Raw genomic sequence first — 26,007 nt, forward strand, 5'->3', positions numbered from 1 at the left:
AAAAAAAAAAAAATAAAAAAAAAAAAAAAAAGAAACCTGTGTAGAATGAATCAATGAGTCCATACGCTAAGAAAAAGTCAGGACTGGGATTCAGAAGGCCTGGCTTCAAATCTAGCTCTGCCACCCTTCACACAAGGAAAGGGTTGATTTAAATCAGTGGTTTTCATACTTTGAAAAAACAGGTTTCATATTAGAAGTGTTCTTTAAAGAGGATCTTACTCAGAAGCAAATGCAGGCATCTAACAAAAGGAAGCTGCTTCGGTTGAAGCAGGTGGTGAAGGCTGCCTGACGGACCTCACTGGAGTGGGGGGTTGGGGGAGGGTCAGAGAGGGTCAAGAAGGAGGGAAAGGGGTAGATTCTCGGAGGTCCTGACTGCCAGCCTAAGACGCCTGAGCTGTAATCCGTAGCGTTAGGTTTCAGTGGTGAAAGGGGCTGCTGGGAGAATCGGTCCGGTCACTGGGCCTGATGCACCTGGGGGCACAGAGCTAGGAAAGCACAGGCCGAGCGGGAAGTCAGAAATGATCCTTTGTCCCCTCCCCATCTCAGCTTCCTCCTCTGGAGTCCTTTGTCCCTAGAATGCTCTTTGAGTCTTTCACCCCCATTATTCTGTGTGCTCCTCCTTGCTAGGTGAGGGCGGTGCATCACAAGATGAAGAGCAGGGTTAGCAGACAGCAGAGGGGGCAGAGGCCTCCTGAGCTCTGAGGGACTCGGGCCATTTGCTGAGTGGTTCTGTGACCTGAGAAGCTTGTCCATTGTCCAGGCTTTAAAGAGACACTGCCCCTTACCATTAACCCAACTTGGGACAAAGGCCATCACCAGCTCAGACAAATAAGCTGCTTAGCCAGACCTCATGCATCATCTTGTCACCCACGCAGGGGCCCAAACAGGGGTATCTTGAAAGAGTTAAGAGCCAGAGTGCAACCCAGCGGTTTCCATTCTGGGGGGCTCTCCTCCTCAGCACGGGGGCGAGGTGAGGCTGGGTGGAGCGCGGCACACCTGGGATGTGTGGCCTTGGGCAGGTTCCTGTACCTTTCTGAGGCTGTGTGCCGTAAAATAACAACCAGAACAACAATGATAACAGTAATAGCAGTTTCCATTTCTACTTTTTTTTTTTTCCATTTAAGACTTTATAATAACCAAGTACTTTGCTAAGTACTGCACATACATTATTTCATATTGAATTCTAACAACACTATGAAATAGATACTATTATGGTCCCTATTTTACACATGAGGACAAATGGAAACTCAGAGGTTAAATCATTTACTACGGGTCTCGGCCAGCAGCGGCAGAGCCAAAATTCAAACCTGCGCCCTTTAGAGCCCACCTGCCATACGGATTCAGCGGGGGGCTGAACACCTATCTCAGCACCTGGCGCCCTGCAGGTGCACAGCGATGGGATTTCCTCTTCTGTTACACAGTCCAAAGGTGTGTCAGGCCCTTTTTGGTTCCTGAGGCTGCACCTGCCACCATCACCCCCTCTCGATGGGCTCTGAAATTAGACGTGTACAGAGCAGTACACCTGCCTTCAGTCCATGCCACTCACTCCATCCCCACCTCAAACCCCAGGAAAATCGAGTCTTCTAAGGAGACTGCTCCCTGGCGGTGGGGAGGGGGGAGGGGGGAGACGGGCCCTGCCACACTAGCTCTTTCTCCATAGAGGGGAAGCCAGACTTGCCTTCCACCACTGCCCCCTGCAGAGGACCCCCGTGCTCCCCTCCCACATGTCTACACACGGAGGAAACAGATGGTGTCTGATCAGAACTCCTCAGTACAGGACCCCTGGAAAAGTCTGCTGAATGAATGAATGAATGTTTGAGGAGGAGAGACTGAGCGAGCTCTGGTGTCTCTTCCTCTTTTATAAGGACACCAGTTCCTTCAGATCAGGGCTCTACCCTTAAGAACTCATATAACCTTAATCACCTCCTTACAGGACCTTTCTCCAGTGCAGTCACATGGTGGGTTAGGGCTTCAACCTATGAATTTGGGGTGCGGGACACAATCCAGTCCATAGCAGCCTTACAGATCCATAAAACTAAAGCTCACTTCTGGGCAGAGCTCCTTGGGAGTTACCCTCTTTCTCCCGGAGGATCCCCTGAGCCTCCCAGTTTGCACTAAACCTCTGTAGCCCCACACACCCTGGCACACTCCCCTACCTTGCTCCCCTCACTGATGCCTGCTTTAGGGCAGAGCTGCTTAGGTGTGTCTCTGTCTCCTCAACAGCCAGTGGGTGAGCGGATGCTTTCTATTCTCCATGGGATCTGGCACACAGTAAGTCTTTAATAATACTTTGCTGAATTGAATTGGTTCTGAAGGGTAAACAAGCTTCATTTCTTCCCACATCATTCCAAATCAGAAAGATCTTCACCAGTTCTCCCTCTAAATTAATGAGTTGTGTGCCGAAGCCTCTGCTCCCAAGATAGTCAGCTATTCATCAGAAGCCCTCTTCTGGGTACCAGGAATGTCCTCTGTCCCCTGAAGAACCATGTTAGTTAGCTGTGGCCACAGCTCGCTAGTGGGACCATGGAAGTAAGCAGCTTGAGAGAGTGGGAGGGCCTCTGTGAAGAAGGGCCTTGGCCACCAAGCTGAGGAGATAGGTCCGGAACTACCAGTGGTGGTAAACAAATAGAAGGTCCCTGCAAGGGCTCTATGGTAGGGGTCTGGGCTTTGAAAGGATCACCATGGGACAGTGTGAAGATGGATTAAAGGAAGAGATGGGAGGGAGGGAGGCCAGTGAGGATGCTACGGCAGTGGTCCAGGGGAGAGAAGACATAGTGGTAAACATTTTGGCTAAGGGGAGCAGAATTTTGCAAAACTAGCAAATTAAGTATTACCTCAACTTCCATTTTTGCTTATTCACAGATGATAGCAGGTAAGTGATCACAACTTCAATTTTGATCAGATAATCTCCTCACTGACTAAAAACTCCATTCTTTGCCCAAGATTAGAAGGGGAGACCAGTCAACACTCAGCACCCCCTGTAATCTCAGTGTCTTAGATGTTATCCCATCTCACTGTTGAAACAACTCCCAGACTGCTACTTGTATGCCCACTTTACAGACGGGCAACTGGGTGAGAGAGGTGAGGTCACGCAGCTAACGGGGAGGGGAACTTGGTTCATAACAAGTGTATATTCCCCCGGAGCCTCTGCTGTGGCAGCTAAAAAGAGGTTTCTGGAGGTACAGGGATATGTATTATTGTTAGCCCGTGCAGCAGCTTCCCAGAGAGGGAGTGAAGCATAAATGAATTACCAATCATTTTCCTCTCTTTTCAACTCTGCGGGGGAGGCCAGCTGACCAGAAGGAAAAGACATCACAGTGTTTTATCTGGTACCGAATATCACACACAATCCTGGAACTATGGGGAATGGCCAGCAGCACAGGGAGCTCTGCAAGGAAGGCGGAGGTTCTGTTTCTAAGACCCCATGCTATGTTTGTTTAGCTGCTGCCTTGGGCTCACTCTCCCACCCTAAATCTCTGGAAATCACCCAGGAGGAGGAAGGGGATTAAAGCTTAGGACTCGGGAAAGACCTATTAATTGCTACACCTCCTCCAAGCCTGGAGGGGTGGGAGTGTAGGAATCTGCCTTCCTTCCAGAGATATCTGGCCAAAACCTTTTGGGTTCTAGAAAGGGAATAAGGAAACTAACATTCATTGAGCACCTATTACGTAGCAATCACCATGCTAGAAGCCTTGCCCATAGTTTCTCACAGACACAACAATTTTGTGAAGTACTATTAAAACCAACGTCCATTTTACAGAGGAAACTGAGATCCAGAGAGGTTAAGCAAGTTTCCCAAGGCCACACAGCACAGCAAGGATCTGTAGACCTCTGTATCCTATCTTTCCTTCCCATGGCTCCAAATTGTGCTGTTTCTGTTTTCCTTCTAGCTTCGGTCCTTTTAGGTCATTTAAAGCAGAGGGAATTTTTTTTAGTTGTTTAATCTCAGACCCCTTTATAAACAATGGCAGTTCAGAAGGAGAGGGAGGAGGGGAGAAAGGAGAGGAAGGGGAGGGAGAAGAGGAAGCCACATGGTTTTCTGGGGCAAACTGGGAGCTATTAACCAGTAATGCAGGATCCAGCTGAGCTCAAAGCACCCAGCTCAGACCTGATGACAGGGGCAGAGGGCAGGAGGCTGCCAAGGGGAGGGTGGGAACAGATCGCTCAGAAAAGACCACATTTAGGAAAGGGAAGGAGGGGAGGTTCTGGGAGCAGCAAGAGATGTTTATTCTCAAGGTGAGCAGGCCGTGGGGTGTAGCATTAAAAACCTAGACAGAGTTCTGGAAAAAGCCACGGAGCCGTGCATCCCATGGGCATGGTTTTAGGTGGTGTACAGCGCGAGCGGACATTAAATCACACTGAATCACGTGCAGGATCGCCTCTATCCTCTTTCAACCTTTTTGGTGATGTCAAGGAGGAAATCTCAGTTTGGTACTTGTGTGTTTTTAATACCTCACACTTGCCCGTGTCCCTGTTTAACAAAGAGAAGCAAATCTCCACATCCTAGAGCAGGCCTAATCTCACCAGAATATGATAACCAGCTTTCACTGTATTTATTTTTACAGCTACCTTCTATTTATGGCAAGTGAATTGCCACAGTAATATACAATCTCCTTTTAAAATAACTAAATTCACTTAGGTTAAAAAAAAAAAGTTCGGAAAAGGAGGCAGTTTAAAGGAAAGGAAAGGAAGGGGCACGGAGGTGGGCACACTGCTATAGTGCAGACTCTGACAGTGACACACAAAGGAACAAGCTTGGGAAATGTTGATCTGATCAAGTCCTCCCTAGTCTGCCCGGACTAGAGAGCCAAGGAACCAGAGGACAAGGCTCTGGAGGTCCCACTGCAGGTCAGAGGCAGAGCTGGGCTCAGAAGACAGGTCTGCTGCTCTCTGGCGTGCACTTCCTCCCAAGCAGGTCTCCAGGATGGCTCACGAGGGATGATGGGGCGGCTTCTCCAGGGGAGGGTTATAACTGGAAAACTCAGCTTATGTGGATGGCAGTGGCCCTTGCAGGTTGGATCACCAACTGTGAGCAAATCTAAAACTGGCCCAAAGAAGCTGTAGCCGAAGGGGCAGCTCTCGGCCCAGTTGCTTCCCTCTCTCCTACCCGGTCTTCTACGTTCGGCCAACCTCACAGCCCTGTGCTGTGGATCCAAGGAGACGGTGGAGGTGAATGCAAGGCTTACGGAACCATGAGGTACACTATCTCCCAAGCTCTCCTTAGCCTCCTTCCAGATGCCTCTTCAACAGTCTGTGCCCCGAAGTGTCAGGAGATGCTTGAAGATGTGGTCTGGTGTCCACAAGGGCCCCTGGGAGCAGGCCACTAACATGTCCACAGGGACACAAACCAGGCTTAGCTTCCAGATGGAAAAAGCCCGGACACACGGCTAATGTGCCTTCCTCAAGGGGTGGTCTAGGAATTACTAGATCCAATCAAGCCAGACACCAAAAATGTTATTTTTGTACCTTTTAATGCAATGGCATTTGGGGAAATTAGTGGAAAAGGAACTGTAATCATGTCACGTGAGTGACTAATTAGAGGACCCTGGTTTTCCCAGGACGTTCGGTTACATTAATTCAAAACGTGACCTGTTTATTTTGCAGGGTCAGGAAGAAGCCTTCCCTCCTAGAAAACCAATGTGGCAATTAAATTAGAGTCATCAGAGTTTGCCTGAGGTAACACATGAAAAAGGGCTTGGTGAACTGTACAAAAACAGAAGTGACCCCTGTGTGGTTGTCCCCACTGCTCCCACTTAGCGGGGCATAATTGCCTGCCCCCGGCGGGAGGCTGCAGGTGAGGGCTTTCCCAGTGGAGGGAGGTACCTGGTAAGGTGGAAAGGGCACTGGAGTGTGGGGCCATACATCGAATCTTGACTCTGCACTTGGGCAAATCACTTCATCTCTGTGGATTTCTAGTTTTATCATGCATGTGGCTCACTGTACTGTTCCTAGGGAGATGGTTGTGTGTGTGTGTGTGTGTTGGGGGTGGGCTGGTGAAAAAGAGGAAGAGAGAAAATCAACTTTTTTTCATTTTTGATTTTAGCGCCTACAGGTGCTCAGCTGTGAAGATACAGCCTCGGACGAGGCCTCCCTCAAGGAGTTTGTAGTCTAAGTTGGAAATCAGATATGGGGACATTCAGCTTCCCAGACTGTTAGGGAGGTATCTGTAAAGAAGACAGCAGGGCATCAAAGAAAGGGGAGGTCCATACAACCAAAGGGCTGTCAGGAAAGGTTCCTTAAGTTGCCGAGTTCTAGGCTTTGGAGAATTGAGCAGTCAGCCTCTCTCCTTCTGAACTCCCAGACCTGAGAGTCAGCCAGCCTGCTGGCGCTGGCCTCCTGAGCCCCCATGTCTATACCAGAGGGGCTTGGCTTTTCCAAGCAGTCTTTACAGATAAACATAGAGCTTCCCAGTCAGCAACGTGCACCTGCATCATGCCTTCTAGTTACCAAGCTTTCTAGTTATCTCCATGGCTATTCTGTTACTAAACCTTTCTGAGTCATGGGACATCCTCCAACCCTGCCCATTTAAGAAAAGGCACGATTCAGGATCACCGTCCATTAGCCACCATTCCAAAAATCTCAAAACTCTAAGACTGAAAGGTTTTTTTCTTTCTTAATTAAGACTGAAAGTTTTTTTTTTAAGTCATTATTGAATGTTACAATATTGCTTCTGTTTTATGTCTTGGTTTTTTGGCTGTGAGTCATGGGGGATCTTCGCTCTCCAACCAGGGATGGAACCTGCACCCCCTGCATTGGAAGGTGAAGTCTTAACCACCGGGCCACCAGGGAAGTCCTAAGACTGAAAGTTTTATCAAAACTGTTCTGGTTGCAAAACCTAACCTGAACTGACATGTATCTCAGAGTCTTTTTTTTTTTTTTTTTTTAAATCTCACCAGTGTAACTGTTCATATGTTTGACTGCAGAAATATCAATGTATTTGATTACTGTGGGCCATCCCAGCACTCCGGGAATGCTAGGAAAGACACAGTATGTGTACTGTATTTTATTCCTTAAATCTAAAAATTTCTGAATTCTAAAATGCATCTGACTCCAAGGGCTTCATTTAAGGGATTCTTGACCCTATAGATTAAATACCTGTTTTATAGGCTCTTTCTGCTTAGAGTTCCCTTCACCCCTCATCTGTTAGGAAAACATCTGCAAACATTTCAAATGTCATTGTGAATGAAGGCAGGAAAGAAGGAAGAAATCAATTTGTCTTGCTCCTAGGAGTTTAGGTACTTAAGTTCTCGACATAGCTGGTATAGGGATTTATTTACCAACAAGGGTCTTTTGATGCAAGAGAGTTGTGAAGAGCAGTGAACAAAAATGCCTGAAAACTTCACATGCCCCTAAGTCCTTGTCCCTTGGGACTTGGGCAACATACAGACCCAAGCACTGTGGTTGGCATGGAACAACTAACACAGGTTCCATGAAATTCACAGAGAAAGGAGACAAAAGCCTCACTGGATACTTCTCGATAGTGGGAAACAGGCACAATTCTGCCTTCTGATTTCACAAACTGACTTCAAAGGACCCTGGCAGACTCCCTCGGGAATCTGGATAGGTTCCAAATTAAGTTGAATTTTTTGTTTTGTTTTGTTTTAAGAAAACACTTTTGGAAGGAGCTTGCATACATAGCAGTGTTTCCCATTTAGAAAGAAAAATAAACACTCCTCCACTGGATTGGAAGTCAAAACAAAATAATCCCAGCTGCTTAAGACCTGAGAAAGTCACTGAGACCGCCCAACAGCAGGGATGTTGACCAGTGTCACCAGCCTGAGAGATCTACAAGGTGAGGCAGAAGGGCCCGGAATAGGGGGAAAAGGGAGAAAAAGCCACGGACGGCCTAGCATCCAGGGCTTGGTTCTCATGAAGCAGCACCACAATTTAGTGTCTAAGTCATTGGCCTGACTCATAGTTGAAAACTCCCACATGCTCACCAAAACACAACTGAGAGATTTCACTCAATGGCTTCAAACAGACTTGGGATTCAAATCTGGTTCTATGACTTAGAAGCTGTGTGATTTCGGGGAAGTCACTTAATCTCTCTGGCCTGCTATTGCCTCAATGAGACTAAAAATGGCTATGACACAGGACAGACATGAAGATTCAATGAGATTCCCTGAGATCTCATGATTTGATGAGATTAAACGCCTCTCACATAATAGGGGCTTCATCAGGGCTTGTGAGGTGAGTACTAGGAATCCAACAACTAGTAATTTTTTTTAAAAAAATCAGCTTTTCTTTGGTGGACTTGCCCTTATCTTCTCCAGCTTCCTACTAAGAAGACAGAAATAACAGGATCTGGAATTGAAAACAAAACAAAAAATTTGGGTGGGGCTCTAGAATCAGGTAGGCTTGAGCGTGAGTCTCTGCCTGGGCCTCGGTTTCCTGAACAGAGACAAACAGAAGCTCAAAAAAAGATAACGCACGCAAAGAAAAGACTTCTACGCGGAAGGTGCTCCTTACATGTGAATTCTCCCACGTGCTCCTACCTCACCTCGGCTTTTAGAAACGGACAGCTTTCTGTGAGCTATTTATTCCCCGACCCTCTTAAATATTAACCACCAAGGTTTTAAAGCCCTTTTACTTAAGGCTTTAGAATGACAACAATTCACGGCACATTTAATATTTATTCTGAAAAGTTTCTGTGGCGGTAGGGACCAAGATCTACTTAATCCGAACCACTTCCTTAGCTTCTCGGCTATGACAAGTTGCTATGCTAGTGAAATCTTTCTTTATATCTATCAGTGATTTCTAGATGGTTATCCTCGGGGCGGATTAGGATTTTGAAGACAGAAAGAGCTGCTTTCCCTGTTTTCTTTTCTGGGATGCCCCACGCGGCCTCCGTGCTCTTTACATGGGATTTTCGCAGGGCGGTTCTGGGCACCACGGGCCGGGGATCGCAGCCCCGGCAGGAGCAGACACAGCTGGAGGCAGAGGGCCTCTGGGAGCCACTGGAGCGTGCAGCCCAGCTCCCGGAAGGCTGCTTCCCAAAGGGTCAGCCCTCAGAGGAGGGTGCTGAGTCAGCTCCCGCCAAAGGAAACTTTATTTTCACCCTTTAGGCGCCCGTTGGGCTGCCTTTGTCATTTAAAATACCTTCTGAAAGAAGTCTCTGGGGAAGCAGGCTTCTAAAGGAGCCAGAGCAATTAACCCATTTAGGGTGGTCTTTAAAGTCTTCAAGTGGTGGAAGGGAATGGAGGGGTGGAGACAGGGAAGGGAGACAGGGACCTGGCGTCCTTTACCCTGTTGAATTCCACAACGTTTTCCCCATGTCACCTGTGGAGCAGATGAGGCTCTGAGAGGTTAGGTCTTGTGTCCAGGCTCGCATCTCTTGAGACCCAATTTCGGAAGTGGCTCTGCTCTCGTGGCTGCACTGTGGTCCGTACACAGTTTGTACTGCTTGCTCACCCCTTCATTCCCACTCGTTAATTATCACTACATAAAAGGCATCTGCAAGGCCACGCACCAAACTGTTAAAAGTGGCCATCTCTGGGTGGAGGAATTACAAGAGAACTTCACTTGTTGCCTTTCTGCATTATTTGAATGTTAGCAAGCATTGTTACTTTTATAATTGACAGAAACAATAGAGATAATCCCATTAAAATAATTTCAGATTTTTCCATGAAAAAAAATCACACGAAACTTAACAAGCATTTATGGGGCACACTATGTAGCAGGGCCCACTCATCCTCACTGGCTAGGGCTGGGTCCATGCCAATACCAGCAGGCACTTTGGCTCATAGAAGACCACTGAGTTTGGGGTTTCCGGGGACAGGAAGGTGACAGGCAGAGTCTACCTGTGGGGTGACACTCACTGGCTGTCTCATGACCCACCAAGCCCAGAGCAGCAGATCACTAAGGACCCAGACTCTCCCTTCAGGCGTGGGACACATTTATTACCAACCTTTAGAGTGACACACTCAGAGCAAGGCTCCAGGGAAGGACTCTGAAGTGCCTCTAGGTCCCCTGGGGAGCAGGGGTACAGAGGAGTGTAGCTGAGCAGACAGCTATAGGCCAAAGTCCCCCCATCTTCCCTGCATATCAATAGTGCAGTAATGCCGTCAATTTGCTGCAGAACTTGCAACAACGTGATTGCTCTTATTCAGTTAATTAGCGAAGGGAGAGATTAAGGACTTTCATCTCCTGCCTTCTCTTTTACCTACAAGGCTTATTTACTTAGCAATGAACAAAGAATATCACTATATATATATATTTTTTTTCCAAGTAAATCTTAAGAAGGTTACTGGCTGACACACCTGTCAGCATCACACAACACTAGGAAAATCAGAGTACCTTAGAAATTGCTCCATCATTGGCAAGATGGGGAAACAGAGGCCTGAAGAGGGACAGTGATTGGCCAAGGACAAATAGCCAGTGAGCTACAGAGCTGGGCCTGGAACCCATTCCAGGTTCCTATTTCTCTGCATACTTTAAAACATGGGCAGCTAAAAGCTCTTGAGGAGTAATGACACTGACCCACCAAAAGGACAATGCCACGCTCAGGAGCACAGAGGGAGAAGGCCCTGGAGGATGGTTTGCTTTCTGGTCACAGATAATGCAGGGCTCAAGATCCTGTCATAGAGACTTCCCTGGTGGTGCAGTGGTTAAGACTCTGCGCTCCCAATGCAGGGGGCCCGGGTTCCATCCCTGGTCAGGGAACTAGATCCCACATGTATGCCGCAACTAAGAGTTCGCATGCCACAACTAAGGAGCCGGCAAGCTGCAACTAAGGAACCCGCCTGCTGCAACTAAGGAGCCTGCCTGCCGCAACTAAGACCTGGCACAACCAAATAAATAAATAAATAAAATAAGTAAATATTAAAAAAGAAAAGATCCTGTCAGAAGAGAGACACAGATGTAGAGAACAAAAGTATGGATACCAAGGGGGAAAGGCGGGGGAGGCGGTGGGAGGAATTAGGAGATTGGGATTGACACATATACACTATTGATACTATGTATAAAATAGGTAACTAATAAGAACATACTGTATAGTACAGGGAATAGTACTATAGTACTATAGTACTCAATGCTCTGTGGTGACCTAAATGGGAGGGAAATCCAAAAAAAGAGGGGATATACGTATAACTGATTCATTTTGCTGTACATCAGAAACTAACACAACATTGTAAAGCAACTATACTCCAATACAAATTAATTAAAAAAAAATAGGGACTTCCCTGGTGGCGCAGTGGTTGAGAATCCGCCTGCCAATGCAGGGGACACGGGTTCGATCCCTGGTCCAGGAAGATCCCACATGCCGTGGAGCAACTAAGCCCATGCACCACAACTACTAAGCCTGTGCTCTAGAGCCCATGAGCCACAACTACTGAGCCCATGTGCCACACCTACCGAAGCCTGCATGCCTAGAGCCTGTGTTCCGCAAGGAGAAAAACCACGGCAATGAGAAGCCTGCGCACCACAACAGAGTAGCCCCCGCTTGCTGCAACCAGAGAAAGCCCGCGTGCAGCACGAAGACTCAACACAGCCAAAAATAAATAAATAAATAAATAAATAAAATGAAAAAGAAGAGAACCATCAAGGCCAAAGACCTCCTCCCTGAGTTTCAAAGAGGACAGAGGCTGGGAGAGTTCCTGATTAGGGGAGGGAGCTGGGGATAAAACACCTTTCTTTGTCATGGGGGATGGGGTGATGCCTGGAGGGCCTCAGCTCAGTACCCAGAGGAGCTCAGGTCACTTACCATGTGGCCTTCTACACCCTTCCATGGTTAATGCCTATTTTCTGTCCAGGTTCCTAGGTGTAAAAGAGCTGGGGGCAGGATCCCACCAGCTCCCCACTTTGGGTCCTTTGTCCATGTTTTCTCTCTGCCCAGAATGTCCTGGGTTATTAAAGCCCTTGGTTATCTCTACCTGGCACACCCTACTAATTCTTTCAGATCCAGTGAACGCCTCCTCCAGGAAGCATTTCCTGATTTCCTCAGGCGCCTTGGAGGCTCTTCTCCTCATTCCCCTCCACACCAGTTTCCTATCTCCCTTATCACCTTTTCTCCCAAGAGAAAAGAAGTCTGACATTCTCTGAGCATTATTAAGTGTCAAGCAGGATGGTGGGAGCTTTCATATAGAGGCTCTCTATAAATTCCCTGGAGGGAGGTGGGTGGTGACTGTGACCATGACTAACCTTTACTAAACTCCTTCTCTATCCCAGGCCCTGTGATGAGCCTTCATCATGAGCTGGGTATCATACTGCCCATGTTATACTTGCTTAAGGAAACAAGCTTAGAGGCAATGTGCCCTATCCAAAGTCCCACAGCAATAAAGCTTATATTTAATGCAAAGATGTCTGACTGCAGAGCCCGTGGATCCTGCCTCCTATCTCTCTGAATCTCTGCCTCCTTCTCCAGAACTTGGCCTGAAATTTAGTGCCACACAGGCACTTATGAATAAATGTTTGCAAAATCAACACGCAACCTACAATATTAAGTGAGGAAAGTCTCATTTCCTTTCCTCTTCTTCGATAATCAGGAAATCATGGGCCACTAGGGAGATTCCAAGTTACATCACATATATCACCCCACGCTCTTGTAGGCTTGAATCTCCTCCAGGCTTTGAATTCTTGCAAAGAAGTGGACTGGCCACTGCTAGACACAGAGACGGTAAGCACCTTGGCCCAGGTCACACAGCACCTGACCAGGGGCTAAACCCCGTGTCTGTTGGCTCCTGGTCAACCTGGAGTTTGGAGCTATTGCATCGTACTGCCCCCCGCCCCCCAACACACACACCTCTTCTCCTTAAGAGAGTCAGGGGGGCAGAGCTTAGAAGAGGCGTGTGATTATGGGCAGATCCATGCTTAAGCCCAGTGGCTCTCTCTGCAGTCAGCATTCAGCTCTGCAGCTGCCTGGGTCTCCAGCGGCCCCGTCTCTGGGCAGTGAGAAAGTCCAAGAACTTCCAGAGCCAGGAGCCTTTCTCTCAGCTTTCTCATGGTCAGTGGGGAAACTATCATACTGGTCTCTTAGGCAGGGTTCTGAGGAAGATCCAATAAAGCAACACGTGACAGTGGCTGGCACAGTCCCTGGCACATAGTAAGTAGTCAGTCGGTGCTATGTTCATTGTAACCATCCTTTTCTTTTCTTTTCTGGTGTCTATCTTTGTCTCAGTACCTTTGTCTTACTCAGGCTCCACCTGATCTTTCTGTCTCCTTGTGTCTGTCTGTGCATCTCTACCCCTGCAGCTATGTCTGCCAGACGTCTGTCATGGGGGTGGGAACAGGAGCCCTCCACCCCCTGCACACCCCAGCGGCGCAACCAGGCAGTAGCGGGGCTGCCCGAGCCCACCGAGCCCCCCAGGTCCCCGAGAACCCTGAGTCCCCCCGTGCGCCAGGCCCTTCCGCCCCTGCAAGCAGCCCAAGCAGACCGATTAATCAGCATCGCCAACGAAAGGAAAAACCAAACCCACAGAAGTTAGAAAGAGAGAGGGACTTACCGTTTGCCGCGACCCCCAGGCTGGCGGAGCCACTTTTAACTAAGAATGAATTAGGGACAAACTCTTCCTCAGAGTCTGAGTCCGGGGTTGGCTGGGCCACACCGTTGCCTAGCAACCGCCTCTGGCTCTCATTGGCCGGAGGGGAAGGGGGCGGGGAGGGGGACTGCTCAATAGGGGTTGATGAAGCGGATGAACAATGCAAGGGAGCACCTGCGAACCACAAACACAAACACAGACAGAAAAAAAAAATAATGAAAATTGGTTTTGAGGCACACGGGGAGGGGGAGAGAGCAAAATAAAACACGCATCGACAGGGGGAGGGGGTTCCCAACACAGGGTGATCTACTGCACACGTGGCCCGGGGGCGGGCCTGATGCCTCCTTAAAGTTGGTGCAAACTCCTTCTGAAGAGCTGGCCTCGTGCAGAAGTCTGCATGCTTGCAAAGAAGGCGTCCCTCGAAAACACTTGGGAAGCCCTTCCTGCTTTGCCTGTTCTCTGAGAGAGGTCTGAAAATCTGGGGTCTAGTCCTGGTGGGGCTGTGTCATCTATCAAACAGCTGCCCGCGTCTGAGCTTCAGTGGCCTTGCTGGTAAAATGAGCAGCCGCACTGGGTGATCGCTGAGCCCCTGCAAGCTGGCCATTCTGTGATGTCACCGAACTGAAATAATGTTCTTATTGGTGAGATTTTAATCCAACATGCCTGAAACAGGCTCCGGGCCTCATAAAAGGTAGAGGGAGCTGGAGAGAACGATCCAGAGCCCCCTCCACCGCTGGCATTCCAGGATTTCAACACACTCATCTTTTACTTTTCTAAGAATCTGACATTTTAAGATTTTTTAAGTCCTGACATTCTCTGCAAACTTCTTAAGAGAGCAAGAAATCTAGCAGTCTTTTTCACTTCTGTATCCCCAGAATCTAGCATAGTACCTGGCACATAGTAGGCCCTATATAAATATTTGCTGAAGAGATGAATTCTAGGTGTCTAACAGACTGGGATTCTTAGTAGTCTCAGCAGACTAGGATTCTTAAGTTCTAATAGTCTCAGATGAAAAAACTGTACACTATTTAGGACACTAACACTGTGAATTCCAAGATGCACTAAGTTAGGATGTTTGACTGCAAGTTTCTAACATGTCAGGGTTCCATGATTCTAAAAATCCCAGCTTTCTATAGTTTTGTGAGCACACTCCCAACTCTTCAAAAGGAGGAGGTGATGGCTGGCCAGGGACAAGACCTTTGGGGGCAACAATTTGCGGTCCTATCTGTGTCTGGGCTTTAGGCATGTGTAGAACATCATCTACAAGAGAGGGAACACAAGCACACACACGTAGAAGTATACAGTACAAGACAACGCATCCACTTGACAGCAAGGGCTATGTCTTTTTTCCCACCTTGACTGATAGAAGGTTTAAAACATAATCAGATCCATCCAGTTTTTCAGAGGCCGAAACTTAGGAAACATAAGGCGGCCCAGACATGTCATCATAAGATTTGGTAGAGCTCTATGCGGCAGGTGGCAAATAGAGCTGCTGATTGTTGAAAAAAAGCAAAACAAAACAAAAAAGATTTTTGTGGTCTGTCTACCAAGAGAAGCTCACTCAGTTCAGTCACCATATCTTGCAGGATTTTGCAGGTTCCGTGACTCTCATGTCAACCCTTGAGACCAACCACGTGTGACAACATTTTACAGAGTTGCCGTGTGTGCCATTTGGTTGGTTCATATTAAAAATTCAGTAAGAGCAAGTGAGGCAGCAGGGATCCACGATCACAGTACTGTCTCGCGGTAGCTTTTCCATCCGCGTTTTGGTTTACCTAAAAATCTGGGCTGTGATTTACCTTAAAATCGTCCCAACCAGTGTTTCCAGTTCACCCTAGGGAGAGCCTTCCCTGACACCACTTACCACACGGCACTACAGGGATGATCATTCCTTTCTCTGAACTAACCTTTTTTTAGTTCTGTTACCATATTTGCCCTGCTGCATTTGTAGTTGTCTGTCGTTCTCTCCTGTATAAAAGCATAGGGCACATTCTTGGGACACAGTACATTCTTGGAGTGGGCTTTGCAGTTCAACAGAATTGGGGTTTGCATCACACCATAGCCTCCTATTGGCTGTACGATCTTGCGTAGATTTCTTCCAGTTCCTGATTTATCAGTTGGGAACTCCTCCCCTTTTATAAAGTTATTATAAGGACTAAAGATACTATACTACACCAGCACACAGTATGCCTGAGGAAGCAGAATCCCAGGGTCAGTGCTTATCAAATGTTTATTAAATTGAATGAAAGCACCCCACGAAGAACCCCATTTATGATTTCCCTTCTTCTACAGTCCCAGTATGGGGAAGATTTTTGTCCGCCAGGCTGCATTTATTAAGCAATATACATTCATTTCCTCATCTTTTATTAACCAAAGACACCTTCTAATCTCCAGTCAGACCTTCTGATGAGCTTGAAATAACCAGTACCATACGATGCTGAGCTGTTAGAATTTCACACAAAGGTTAAGAAACATGATATGTTGTTCCAGGGTACTTGTTACAGCCTCTTCCTGAGTAGATCTGTCAAGTTTTATGAAATAAATAGTTCCCGAACTAAGTAAATTGTTCCATCACAAACTTCAGAGACCCTGGGCTAAGAACAGCACAGTCCCTCCCACTCCTCACGCCTGTTTCCTCTCCCTTCCATCCATTCTCCAGGCCTCACCCTGGGCCTCTGGGGTTGCTCTGAATATTCATAACTTAACATTCAAAGGACCTAACAAGGTGCCAGACCCTTGGTAGGCGCACAATGACCCACAAGGTTTCTGTGATGTACAGAAACTATTGGACACATGTTAATTTCCTTCCTCTTATTCATCAGCATCTTTTAATTTAAGTGGTCCCCAGGTGGGGGCACAAAACCATCTCCTGGGTGCAAGAAAATTCTAGAAGTATTTATCTTTTATGTCAGCCTTTTCTAATATCTATTTTGTATATGTTTTATAATATATGTAATGCATTTGTGCTCAAAATACATGTAATAAAATGCTCTGCTGTATCAATTCGGCATCTACAGAAGCAGGGCAGGTTGTATTAAAAGAATGGGCTCTGGAACCAGACCCTACATTTGAATTCTAGTTGCACTACTTGCTAGTTCCATAGTAGTGACCTTGGGCAAGTTAATTCACCCTTTGTGACTCAATTTCCTCATCTATGTAATGGAGATCAAAAAATAAAAAAGAATACCTACGTTACAGAGTTGCTCTGATGACTAAAGGAGTTAAAACAAGCGAAGTCTTGAGAACAGTGTGGCAGCCAGTAAACACCTAATGAACTTTAGGTATTAGTATGCATAAATATGTATATATAAAGTGAGGGGCCCTACGTTTCTTTATCTTTCCTTTTAAGAGCAGCGTGCGACCGTAGAAGTATGGTGAACACTGTTTCATTCCAGAGACATTTCCTAAACACCCACCGAGCAGGCTAGAAGGTGAGGGATATATAAACTGTGAGAGGTGCAGCCCCCAAGGAGCTGGTGGAAGGGGAGGGAGAGTGTCACATGCAGCTGTAAGCAAGGCAGAGGTGGGACCTGTCAGAACAGGATGGAGGTGGGGACCTCACTTCAATTGGAGGAACCAAGGAAGGCTTTCTGGAGCCATAGAGGATTCCAGCGGGAAGAGATGAAGAGATGGGGTCTTGAGCATGCATGGCAGAGAGAGGAATACTCCGCCTCAGGCCCTCATCCTTCACCTGGTCTCAAGCAACCTGCCCACTATCACTTTACCTCTCAAGTCTCATGTGTTACCGTTATTAACTTCTCACCAAGGGTGCTGAAGCTTGCTGGCCTGCCCTCATTTTCACGCACTCACTGCTCCCTCTTCAGCTCAGGTTCACCGATTTGCACAACTTCAGGGCACCACGGGCATTGAATCTATCTGAATGGCGCCCCCTGGAGCACAACTACAAAGTTTTGCCTCTGAGCTTTTGCACATGCTGTCCCTTTGGAGTGTTTCCTTTCCTGTTCCCCGTTCCTCATCACTACCACCCTGTGTGTCTCACTCGCCCCCACTCAGCCTCTGGGCTTAACCTCACGATCATCCCCTCCAGGGAGTCTTCCATGATGCCTCAAGCCTGAGGTTGGGTTTGGCACCCCTCTGGGGGCTCCCGCAGCTCCCTGTACTTTCCCTGTTGCAACACTTCCCACACTGCAGTGTATACTTGTCTGTGGCCACCCACTAGCCTGATTGGCTTGTCCATTACCATATTCTCCAGTGCCCAGCACAGTGTCTGGTACATAGAAAGCACTATAAATATTTGTTAAATGAAGAAAGGATGGAAGGAAGGTAGGAGGGAAGAGGAGGACCTTGATTATAGCACAAAAGGTCTATGTAAAGAGAGAAGTGGGAAATGAGTCTCTGAGTAGCAGGTTTAGGCCTTGAACACAAGGAAAAGGGAATCAGACCATAACTGGGGAGTTACGCAAGTTTTTAAAGCAGGAACGTGACAAGGCCAGAGCTGTACTTTAGAAGGATCTGCTCTTGAAACTTAAGGCATCTGCTCAGCCACCCAGATCTCCTTTCTAATTGGCTCAGCTCAGCCAGGATGTTCAAAGTCCACATGATCTGGGCTTGCTTTTCAGGTGGGGCCCAGTTGCAGGTTCCTGTAGGCAAAAAAGGACGCCCCATGCCATGGGATTAGGAAATTGGGGTTTGGGGTTGCCTTTCCATGCATCCTGTTCATCAGCTGAAGGGAACGTGGTATTGTAGAATTTTCCACTGTGTCAAAATGAGATGGGATGACTGGAATGTCTCACCTCAACAACCAAGGCGGCCAGTGAAGGGCAGAGGGGAGCCATGCAAGTTTCCTGAGAGGAGGTCTCTCTGAGCCTAGCTCGAGCTTATAGTAGATAAGGGTGGAGAAAGAAAAAAGAAACAGTGAGAGAGTGCAGACACCCCTGTGGTCGAGGGGTGGGGCTGGGGGAATAAACATTTGCAGAACCCCTTCTGGAGGCCAGGAACGGGGCCAGGTGCTTTACAAGATCTCTTCCTCACAAAAACAATGCACTGGAAAATCCATCCCCATTTCCGAGGTCAAGAAGTAGAGGCCTACATTTGCCTGTGGTCACAGGACCTGGGTGAGAACCCGCACTGCAGTGCTGTGTCCACTGAGGGGTGTGAATTAAATTTATCAGCCCTGGGGACTTCCCTGGTAGCGCAGTGGTTGAGAGTTCGCTTGCCGATGCAGGGGACACGGGTTCGTGCCCCAGTCTGGGAAGATCCCACATGCCGCGGAGCGGCTGGGCCCATGAGCCATGGCCGCTGAGCCTGCGCGTCCAGAGCCTGTGCTCTGCAACGGGAGAGGCCGCGACAGTGAGAGGCCTGCGTACCGGGGGAAAAAAAAAAATAGCCACTGCAAAAAGCTTTTGAGGGGAAGCTGAGAGTATGCTTGCAAGGAGCCTGGGAGTCTCAAGGTGAGGGCTCAACCAACGGTGGATTCCCTCTGCCATCCCTCCAGCTGTAGGTCTTTGAAAGTAAGAACAGGGTGATTTTGGGGAATAAATAATGACAGATCTGCAAGCCTGCCAATGACACCTTTATCAATATGCATTGCTTACTGACATCATATAAGAGGAAAAGTGTTAGGGAGATGGACAGGATATATGAAAGGAGCACATGACAAGGGAGTCCTGAGATCTACAGAAAGAGCGATTTCAGTCCCTCACACCTTTGTGTGCATTGATGGTAGCTTTCCTTAGCGTCTGAGACGTAACCTATAACCAGGGCAAGCTGGTGCTCAAGGAAGAGCCTCTAGCATTCTGGATTCTGAGTTGTCTTTGGAATACACCGTGAGACTAAAGTGTGAAGGGCTAGCAGATGGACGAGTTTATTACTCTGTCAAAGAAAAGAAGACCATTAACAAAATGCACTTTTTTACACTTTTCTCAGCAGTCCTGAGAAATCCATCTAAACGCCCAAATGGAACCTTACTGATCTCCATGAGACCCCATCTAGGCTTCAGTGGGGAAAGTCATGGCTTGCTCACACAGTGGGGAAGTGTGAGTCCTAGCTGTGAAACCAGAGCACGAGTTGTATGCTGCAGGGAGCCCCTGGGTTAGGGGAAGAGCCTCCTAATAACCTTCGAACCGGCAGCCCCGCATTGTAGAAGCTTGTTATAAAATGCTTAGCACAGTGCCCAGTAAACGGCAATTACTTAGTAAATGATACCTAGAAAATACCAAAACAAAACCTATAGACCTAAACAGGTAGCTCATCTCAATGGAACCCTGAGCTGATGGATTCATCCTTCCTGCAAAGCCTGGCTGTGTTTCATCTCTTCAGTCTCCCTTCTAGAAATACTCAAGCCCCTCCACTTAAAACCAAATGCATTCGTTCTCTCCTCATGAGCCAACCTCATATCTATTTCCTCTTAACAGGGCAGCCAATTGCTCCACTGAATAAGGAAAACCTTATTCAGTTCTGAGCAGAGGATGGGGCATTAAGGGAAACTTGGATCTCCTTCTGATATGAAGGTCTGAGGCTGCTAAAGGACCAGGAACTCCACTGCAGGGATAGCATGTCCTGCTTTTGACGGCAGTGAGTGATGGCCACGCCTGTAGCTGAAACAGCCCAGCCTGCCCAACAGGGACCACAGCTGCTCATCTCTGTGTCCTGGCCTGGCTCAGAGTCTCAGCTTAGAAAAGGTCTGCAGAACCAGTTCCCACTGTTATTTTAAATGGATTGAAATCCACTGTGGCAAGCATCTCAAAGTGCTGGAAATCTGAAGCTAGAGCACTAGAGGGACCATTTGTTCTGCTTTGCCAGTGAGAGCCCCAACTGACATCTGTTATCCTGCAATGATTAATCGTAGTGCCCTGCCTTTACTCTACAGATGTCCTGATTTGGACAATTATATGGCCACCCCATTTGAGGGCAGTATAGATTCAGTCCCACATCAGAGGCTATAGTTTGCTGCAACAGACTAGGGGTCAAGAGATCTGGGTGCAGGTCAACAGTGTGCTGTGGCAGCATGGGCAGGGCCTCTGGCCTCTCTGGCCCTCACATTCCCACTTGGGGAGTTGGAGCAGAATACTCTAAGGTTCTTTTGTGGTCCAACATTCTACAAGATAGGAGTAACAGTAGTACACACCTCAAGGGGTTGTTTTGAGGATTAAAGGAGACTGTGGAAAAAATGCAGGATAAAAACGATTTCATTTATAATGAAAAGTTAGGTCCTTTCAGTATAGTGAGCGCTCATAAGACATTTATAGACTAAATGAATTTGTATAAATGCATTCCTATACAGAAGGCTGGCTGAAAAAAATCTTTAACGATGGTTATCACTGATATGGGCAATTTTTAATTTTTAAAAAATGTCTTCAAAATTCTCTACAATGAGCATATATAGTTATCTTTATACTTTTAAAAATTATTTTTTAAAACTTCAGGAGAAAATGAAATAATAAATGTGACAATACCTGGCATCTAGTAGGTGCTAAAATAGATGTTGGTTTTAAATACAAACAAGATTCTATGCACTGATATTGGTAATATAATTTGATGTAGTTGATTTTTAAAATGTGAAAAGCTTTTAATTGAGCAATTCCACTGCTAGGAATTTACCCTAGAACACAATTATGACGTTTCAGAAGATTTATTTATAAGGGTATTCATCACAACATTGTTTGTAATAGTCAAAAGTAAAATTAAAAAAAAATGTTAAAGAGGAAAAACATCCTTTATGTTAAAAAGTGACTAATTATGTAAATTAAGGCATATCAGTAGAATGTTAATATGTAGACATTATAAGCCATGTTTGTAAAGAATGTTTAAGGACCTGGGAAATAGGATATTAAAAAAGCATGGGGCAAAACTGTATAAAAAATAACTGTGACATTTGTTTGAGTGTGCGTGTGTGTGTGTGTGTAATTAACAAAAATGTTAATGCCTGTTACCTTAGGGCAGTAGAATTATGAATAAATTTTATTTATTTTTTATATTTTCTAATTCTTTCAAGGAACAAATGTGATAAGATTTTTTTTAGAAGTTATTTTAAAAGGAAGAAAACACACACACAGAAAGAAGCAAAGACAACAGCTTCTGCTTTGTGTCCCTCATGGGATGAGCCTGGCAGAACCACAGCCTCCTGGGTCCAAAGTCGCCTTCTTTTCCAGCCCATTAAATCTTTGTGGGTCTTACTCCCCAAGCAGGGCAGCTCCCACTAAGTCAACTCTCCTCTCCTCGACAGTGGTTATTTTCAGAAGCAGGTCTGGGGCCATCTGTCTCTGTGACTTATGTTGGGAAAATAGTCTCTGGAAAACAGGACATAGTAAATTTCTCAGGCGCAGCTCATTTGATCTCCAGCTCTCCTCCTCACAGGTTGCTCAGGGCCAGGTTGTTTTTTTTTTGGTTTTGTTTTTTTTAAGCATTCACCAGGAAAGGAACTCTGCTTTCACCTGTCCACCTGGGGAAGCCCAGTGACTGGTGTACCTTCCACATCAACACTGAATAAAGAGTGACTTAGGTCTCTCTGGTCTTCCAACAAGGATGACCTATCCACTGCCTGCTGGTTTGTTTGATACAGGTATATTAAATGAGGACATTCACTGATTTTTTTTTTGTAATAACAGCTTTATTGAGATATAAATACATACCATGCAAGTCACCCATGTAAAGTGTACGATTCAATGGCATCTAGTATATTCACAGAGTAGTGCAACCATCACAATACATTTTAGAATATTTCCATCACCCCAAAAAGAAACCACACAGTCATTAACAGGCACTCCCCATTTCCTTCCAACCCTCTGCAGCCCTGGACAATTACTAATCTACTTTTTGTCTCTACAGATTTGCCTATTCTGGACATTTTATATAAATGGAATTATATAATATGTGCTCTTTTGTGACTGTCTTCTTTTACTGAATATAATGTTTTCAAGGTTCACCTATGTTGTAACACAGATCAGGATGACATTTCATTTTACTGCTGAATGACATTGCATGGTACAGATGTACCGTATTTTATTTATCCATTCTTCAGTTGATGGAAACTCTACTTTTTGGCTCTTCCAAATAATGCTGCTACAAACATTAGCGTACAAGTTTTTGTGTGGACACATGCTTTCATTTCTCTCAGTGTACGGCTAAGAGTGGAATTGCCGGATTGTACGGTAACTGTGTTCGACCTCTTGATGAACTGCTGGATCATTTTCCAAAGTGGCTGCGCCATTTTACGTTCCCATCTGCCGTGTTTGAGGGTTCCAATTTCTCCATATCCTTGCCAATACTTGTTATTGTCCGTCCTTTTGATTATAGCCAGCCTAGCGGGTGTGAAGTGGCATCTCATTGTGGTTTTTGAGTTGCATTTCCTAATGGCTAACTGTTGAGCATCTTCTCATGTGCTTATTGGCCATTTTTATGTCTTCTTTGGAGAAATCTCTACTCAGATCACTTGCCCGTTTGTAAACTGAGTTGTCTTTTTTTAGTATTGAGTGGCAGGCATTCATTTTTTCACCAAATATTTATTTTGTGCCTACCTTGCGCCAGGCAGTGTTGTAAGCGTCACTGATAGGCAAGGAAGACAGAGCCTCGCCCTCAGAGGCGTACATTCTAGTGGAGGAGGAAATCAATACACAAGTAAGCAAATAACTATGTAGAGCAAGATCAGGTGCTGAGAGATGCTATGAAGAAAAGTTTAATGCAATAAGAGGTTAGGCGTGATGGGGTGGGTGTGTTGTTTTAAGTAAGGTGGTCAGGGAAGGCCTCTCTGAGGAGGTGACATTTAAGCAGAGACCTGAAGTAAGTAAATGAGTGAGCTACACAAACATCTGGGGGAAGAGGTTTCCAGGCAGAGTGCCCAGCGACTGCAAAGTCCGGGCAGTAGAAGCAAGTTCATTTGAGAGACAGCAAGGAAGCTAGTACAGCTGGAGGAGTATAAGGAAGAGAGTGCTGAGAAATGAACCTTGAGAGGTGGCCAGGGGGCCAGATCACAGACGTGCATATTGCAAACAAAGGCCACTATGCATACGTGTTCTTATTAGTGAGTTCCCTGAGGGCAGGGACTGGTTTTATTTATCTCCATATGTTCACAGCCCACACAATGACTTCATATATAGCGGGTACCCAGTACATACTGGAATCTACTTTAACTTACTGAGCTACTAATAAAACGATGCCCACATGTGAATTGTATTTACTCTACAGTTTACAGAAAATGTTCACATCCATGATCTTATTTGATCCTTACCATATCCAAGTGAGGTAATGACCATTACCCCCATTTTACAGATAGAAAAACTGAGTCTAGGAGAGGCGATAGGACTAGTGCAGGGACATACAACTGGTAAGGGGCTAAGTGGGACTCCGACCCAGGGGAGGGGCAGCAGTAAGATCTGAATTTAAAACTGGTTATTGTGGTTTCGGGTAGGTTGCTTCCTCTTTTAGAGCTCTGGGATCTTCAGGAGCTGGGCCTACCTTCTAGGGGTCCTGTGAAGAGTATATAATCAAAGCATGCGTGTCTGGGGCCTAGCATGGGCCTGGCATACAGTAAGTGCTCAACAGTGGCAGCTCTTCCCCAGCTTCCCTTTATTACCAGCCCTAGCTATACACTCAGGCAGGCTCTTCGTGTGAGGCCTTGACTGGGTACTGGAGACAGAGAGCTAAGACCAGCCCTTCCCCTAGAGGGGAGCCCGGTCTCATGGGTGAAGGAAACAAATGCATTATTTAATGTGAGAGAGACAGGGATGCCGGTGGAGAGGGGTGAGTGGTGAGGGAGGTGCTGAGGGGCAGGGCAGGGGAAATGGGAGGCCCATGGAGCTCTGATTATCAGCTGCAACCCCAGATTTCTCCCAGGTGCTGTTAACCTTTTCCAAGAGCTGCCCCAAAGGGATTTAAGATGGTCCACCCAGGCCGCTGGAGGCTCAAATCAGCCTGACGGGGAGGCCTCCTTCTGTGGGATGTCGGGGAGAGGGAAGGCACAGGGCAAGCTGGATTATCTGTGTCTGTCAAAATCTGCTGGCAAACATGATCAAGGAGCCACTGAAATTTATGGTGGGCCTCGAACAATCTGTGGTCACAGAGTGTTCTGTTGAACAGGAAGGCTTCAGTTTGCATTTTTGCAGTGAGATTTGATTAAGAAAGTGCCTCCCAGCAGCTGTTCCCAAAATCATTGGGTTAAAAAAAATACACACACACACAATATATAGTTCCCTCTCCCAGATTCAACTTACACAGCTGCAAAATTCCAGGCCCTAAGACACAGGAAGAGCACAACCTGATTGCCAAGCCCCACCTCTACTCAGACATTGCGGGAAGGGTGGAGGTATTAAAGAGGCAAAAGATAGGGAGCTGGGGAGAAAAAAGGGCCCAGTTGCTGGAAGGAGGGGAGGGCACTGATATTAATTGGGCAACTACTGTGTGTGCAGCACTGTGGAAGCTTTATATATACATCATCTTACCCAACCCTCACACCCCCACCCCTGTGAAGGTGTTAGGCTCTCTCCAGATGACAGATGCAGAACTTGAGGTTCAAAGAGAGACTCTTCAGGGTCACCCAGCTGGTGGGCACAAGGCTGAGTTCTGGGCCTTGTTCTGTCAGACTCTAAGCCCATATTTGTGCCACTAATATAATCTGAATGAAGGGTTTACTTCCTTGATCTCTCATCAGCCATGGCAACAGGACTATACGTTTAAAGAAGTTAATTTTCTCAAAGCCCCAGGGCTAGTGAGTGTGGAGCTGGGATTCCAACTCAGGCCAGCCACCTGAGCCCACGGCCAGAGTTATTCCTAGAAACTCACTCTGTCTTTCAGGGTCTTAGATGAGGGTCAAGGATTAGTGTAATCAATGAATTGGGCAAAGATTAACCAGGAAAAAAAAAACCTCCATGTAAAATAAAGCTAGAATTGTATATGTACCGTTTGTGCAGTTTTCCAATTATCCATTATATTTCAACAAAAGGTTTTAAAAAATACCAGAAGGCCCTGTGGTGTGAATGTAAGCATATAGTGAGAGAATTTTCCTTAAATAGTTTCCTCCCATAAATGCCCTGATTCTAAACAGCTTTCTTGGAGCTTACTCACTGTGCCAAAGCCTCCTTCCCATCAGGTTTCCACAGAACTTTTTGAAACTTTTTTGGGAAAGCACAAATGTAGTAAAGGCCAAGCTTTCCAGAAATTTCTCTACTCCCACTCCAGGAAATCGTGAAAAATCAAGGAAAGCAGTCAGGGGGAGACAGTGCACAAGTAAAGAGATGGTTGCCTAAACCTGCTCCCAAGCGGCTGGGTCTCCCAAAGACTGAATTTCCCCAGAGAGAGGCTCTCAAAGCCAGGGGCCCCGTAGGAGGTTTGGGGCAAAAACTGGAAGAAAAACAGGGTTTTTTTTTTTTTTTTGGCTGCGTTGGGTCTTTGTTGCTGCGTGTGGGCTTTCTCTAGTTGCAGAGAGCTGGGGTTACTCTTCCTTGCGGTGCGTGGGCTTCTCATTGCAGTGGCTTCTCTTGTTGGGGAGCACGGGTTCTACCGGCATGGGCTTCAGTAGTTGTGGTGCACGGGCTTAGTTGCTCCGCGGCACGTGGGATCTTCCAGGACCAGGACTCGA

The 26,007-nt window shown here is 46.6% G+C and overlaps 1 protein-coding gene across 1 annotated transcript in view; it reads right to left on the bottom strand.

Annotated features, from left to right (window-relative positions):
• TENM4 (teneurin transmembrane protein 4) overlaps nucleotides 1-26,007 on the bottom strand; it is a 742,958-nt gene that overhangs the window by 280,347 nt on the left and 436,604 nt on the right. The window contains exon 9 of the mRNA XM_027083511.1: nucleotides 13,440-13,649. Coding sequence (XP_026939312.1) covers nucleotides 13,440-13,649 — 210 coding nt within the window. The remainder of the gene's footprint in view (nucleotides 1-13,439; nucleotides 13,650-26,007) is intronic.

This window comes from Aethalodelphis obliquidens, unplaced genomic scaffold, assembly GCF_003676395.1.
Source record: "Aethalodelphis obliquidens isolate GAN/ISIS:26980383/991018 unplaced genomic scaffold, ASM367639v1 scaffold50, whole genome shotgun sequence".
Lineage (NCBI taxonomy): Eukaryota > Metazoa > Chordata > Mammalia > Artiodactyla > Delphinidae > Aethalodelphis > Aethalodelphis obliquidens.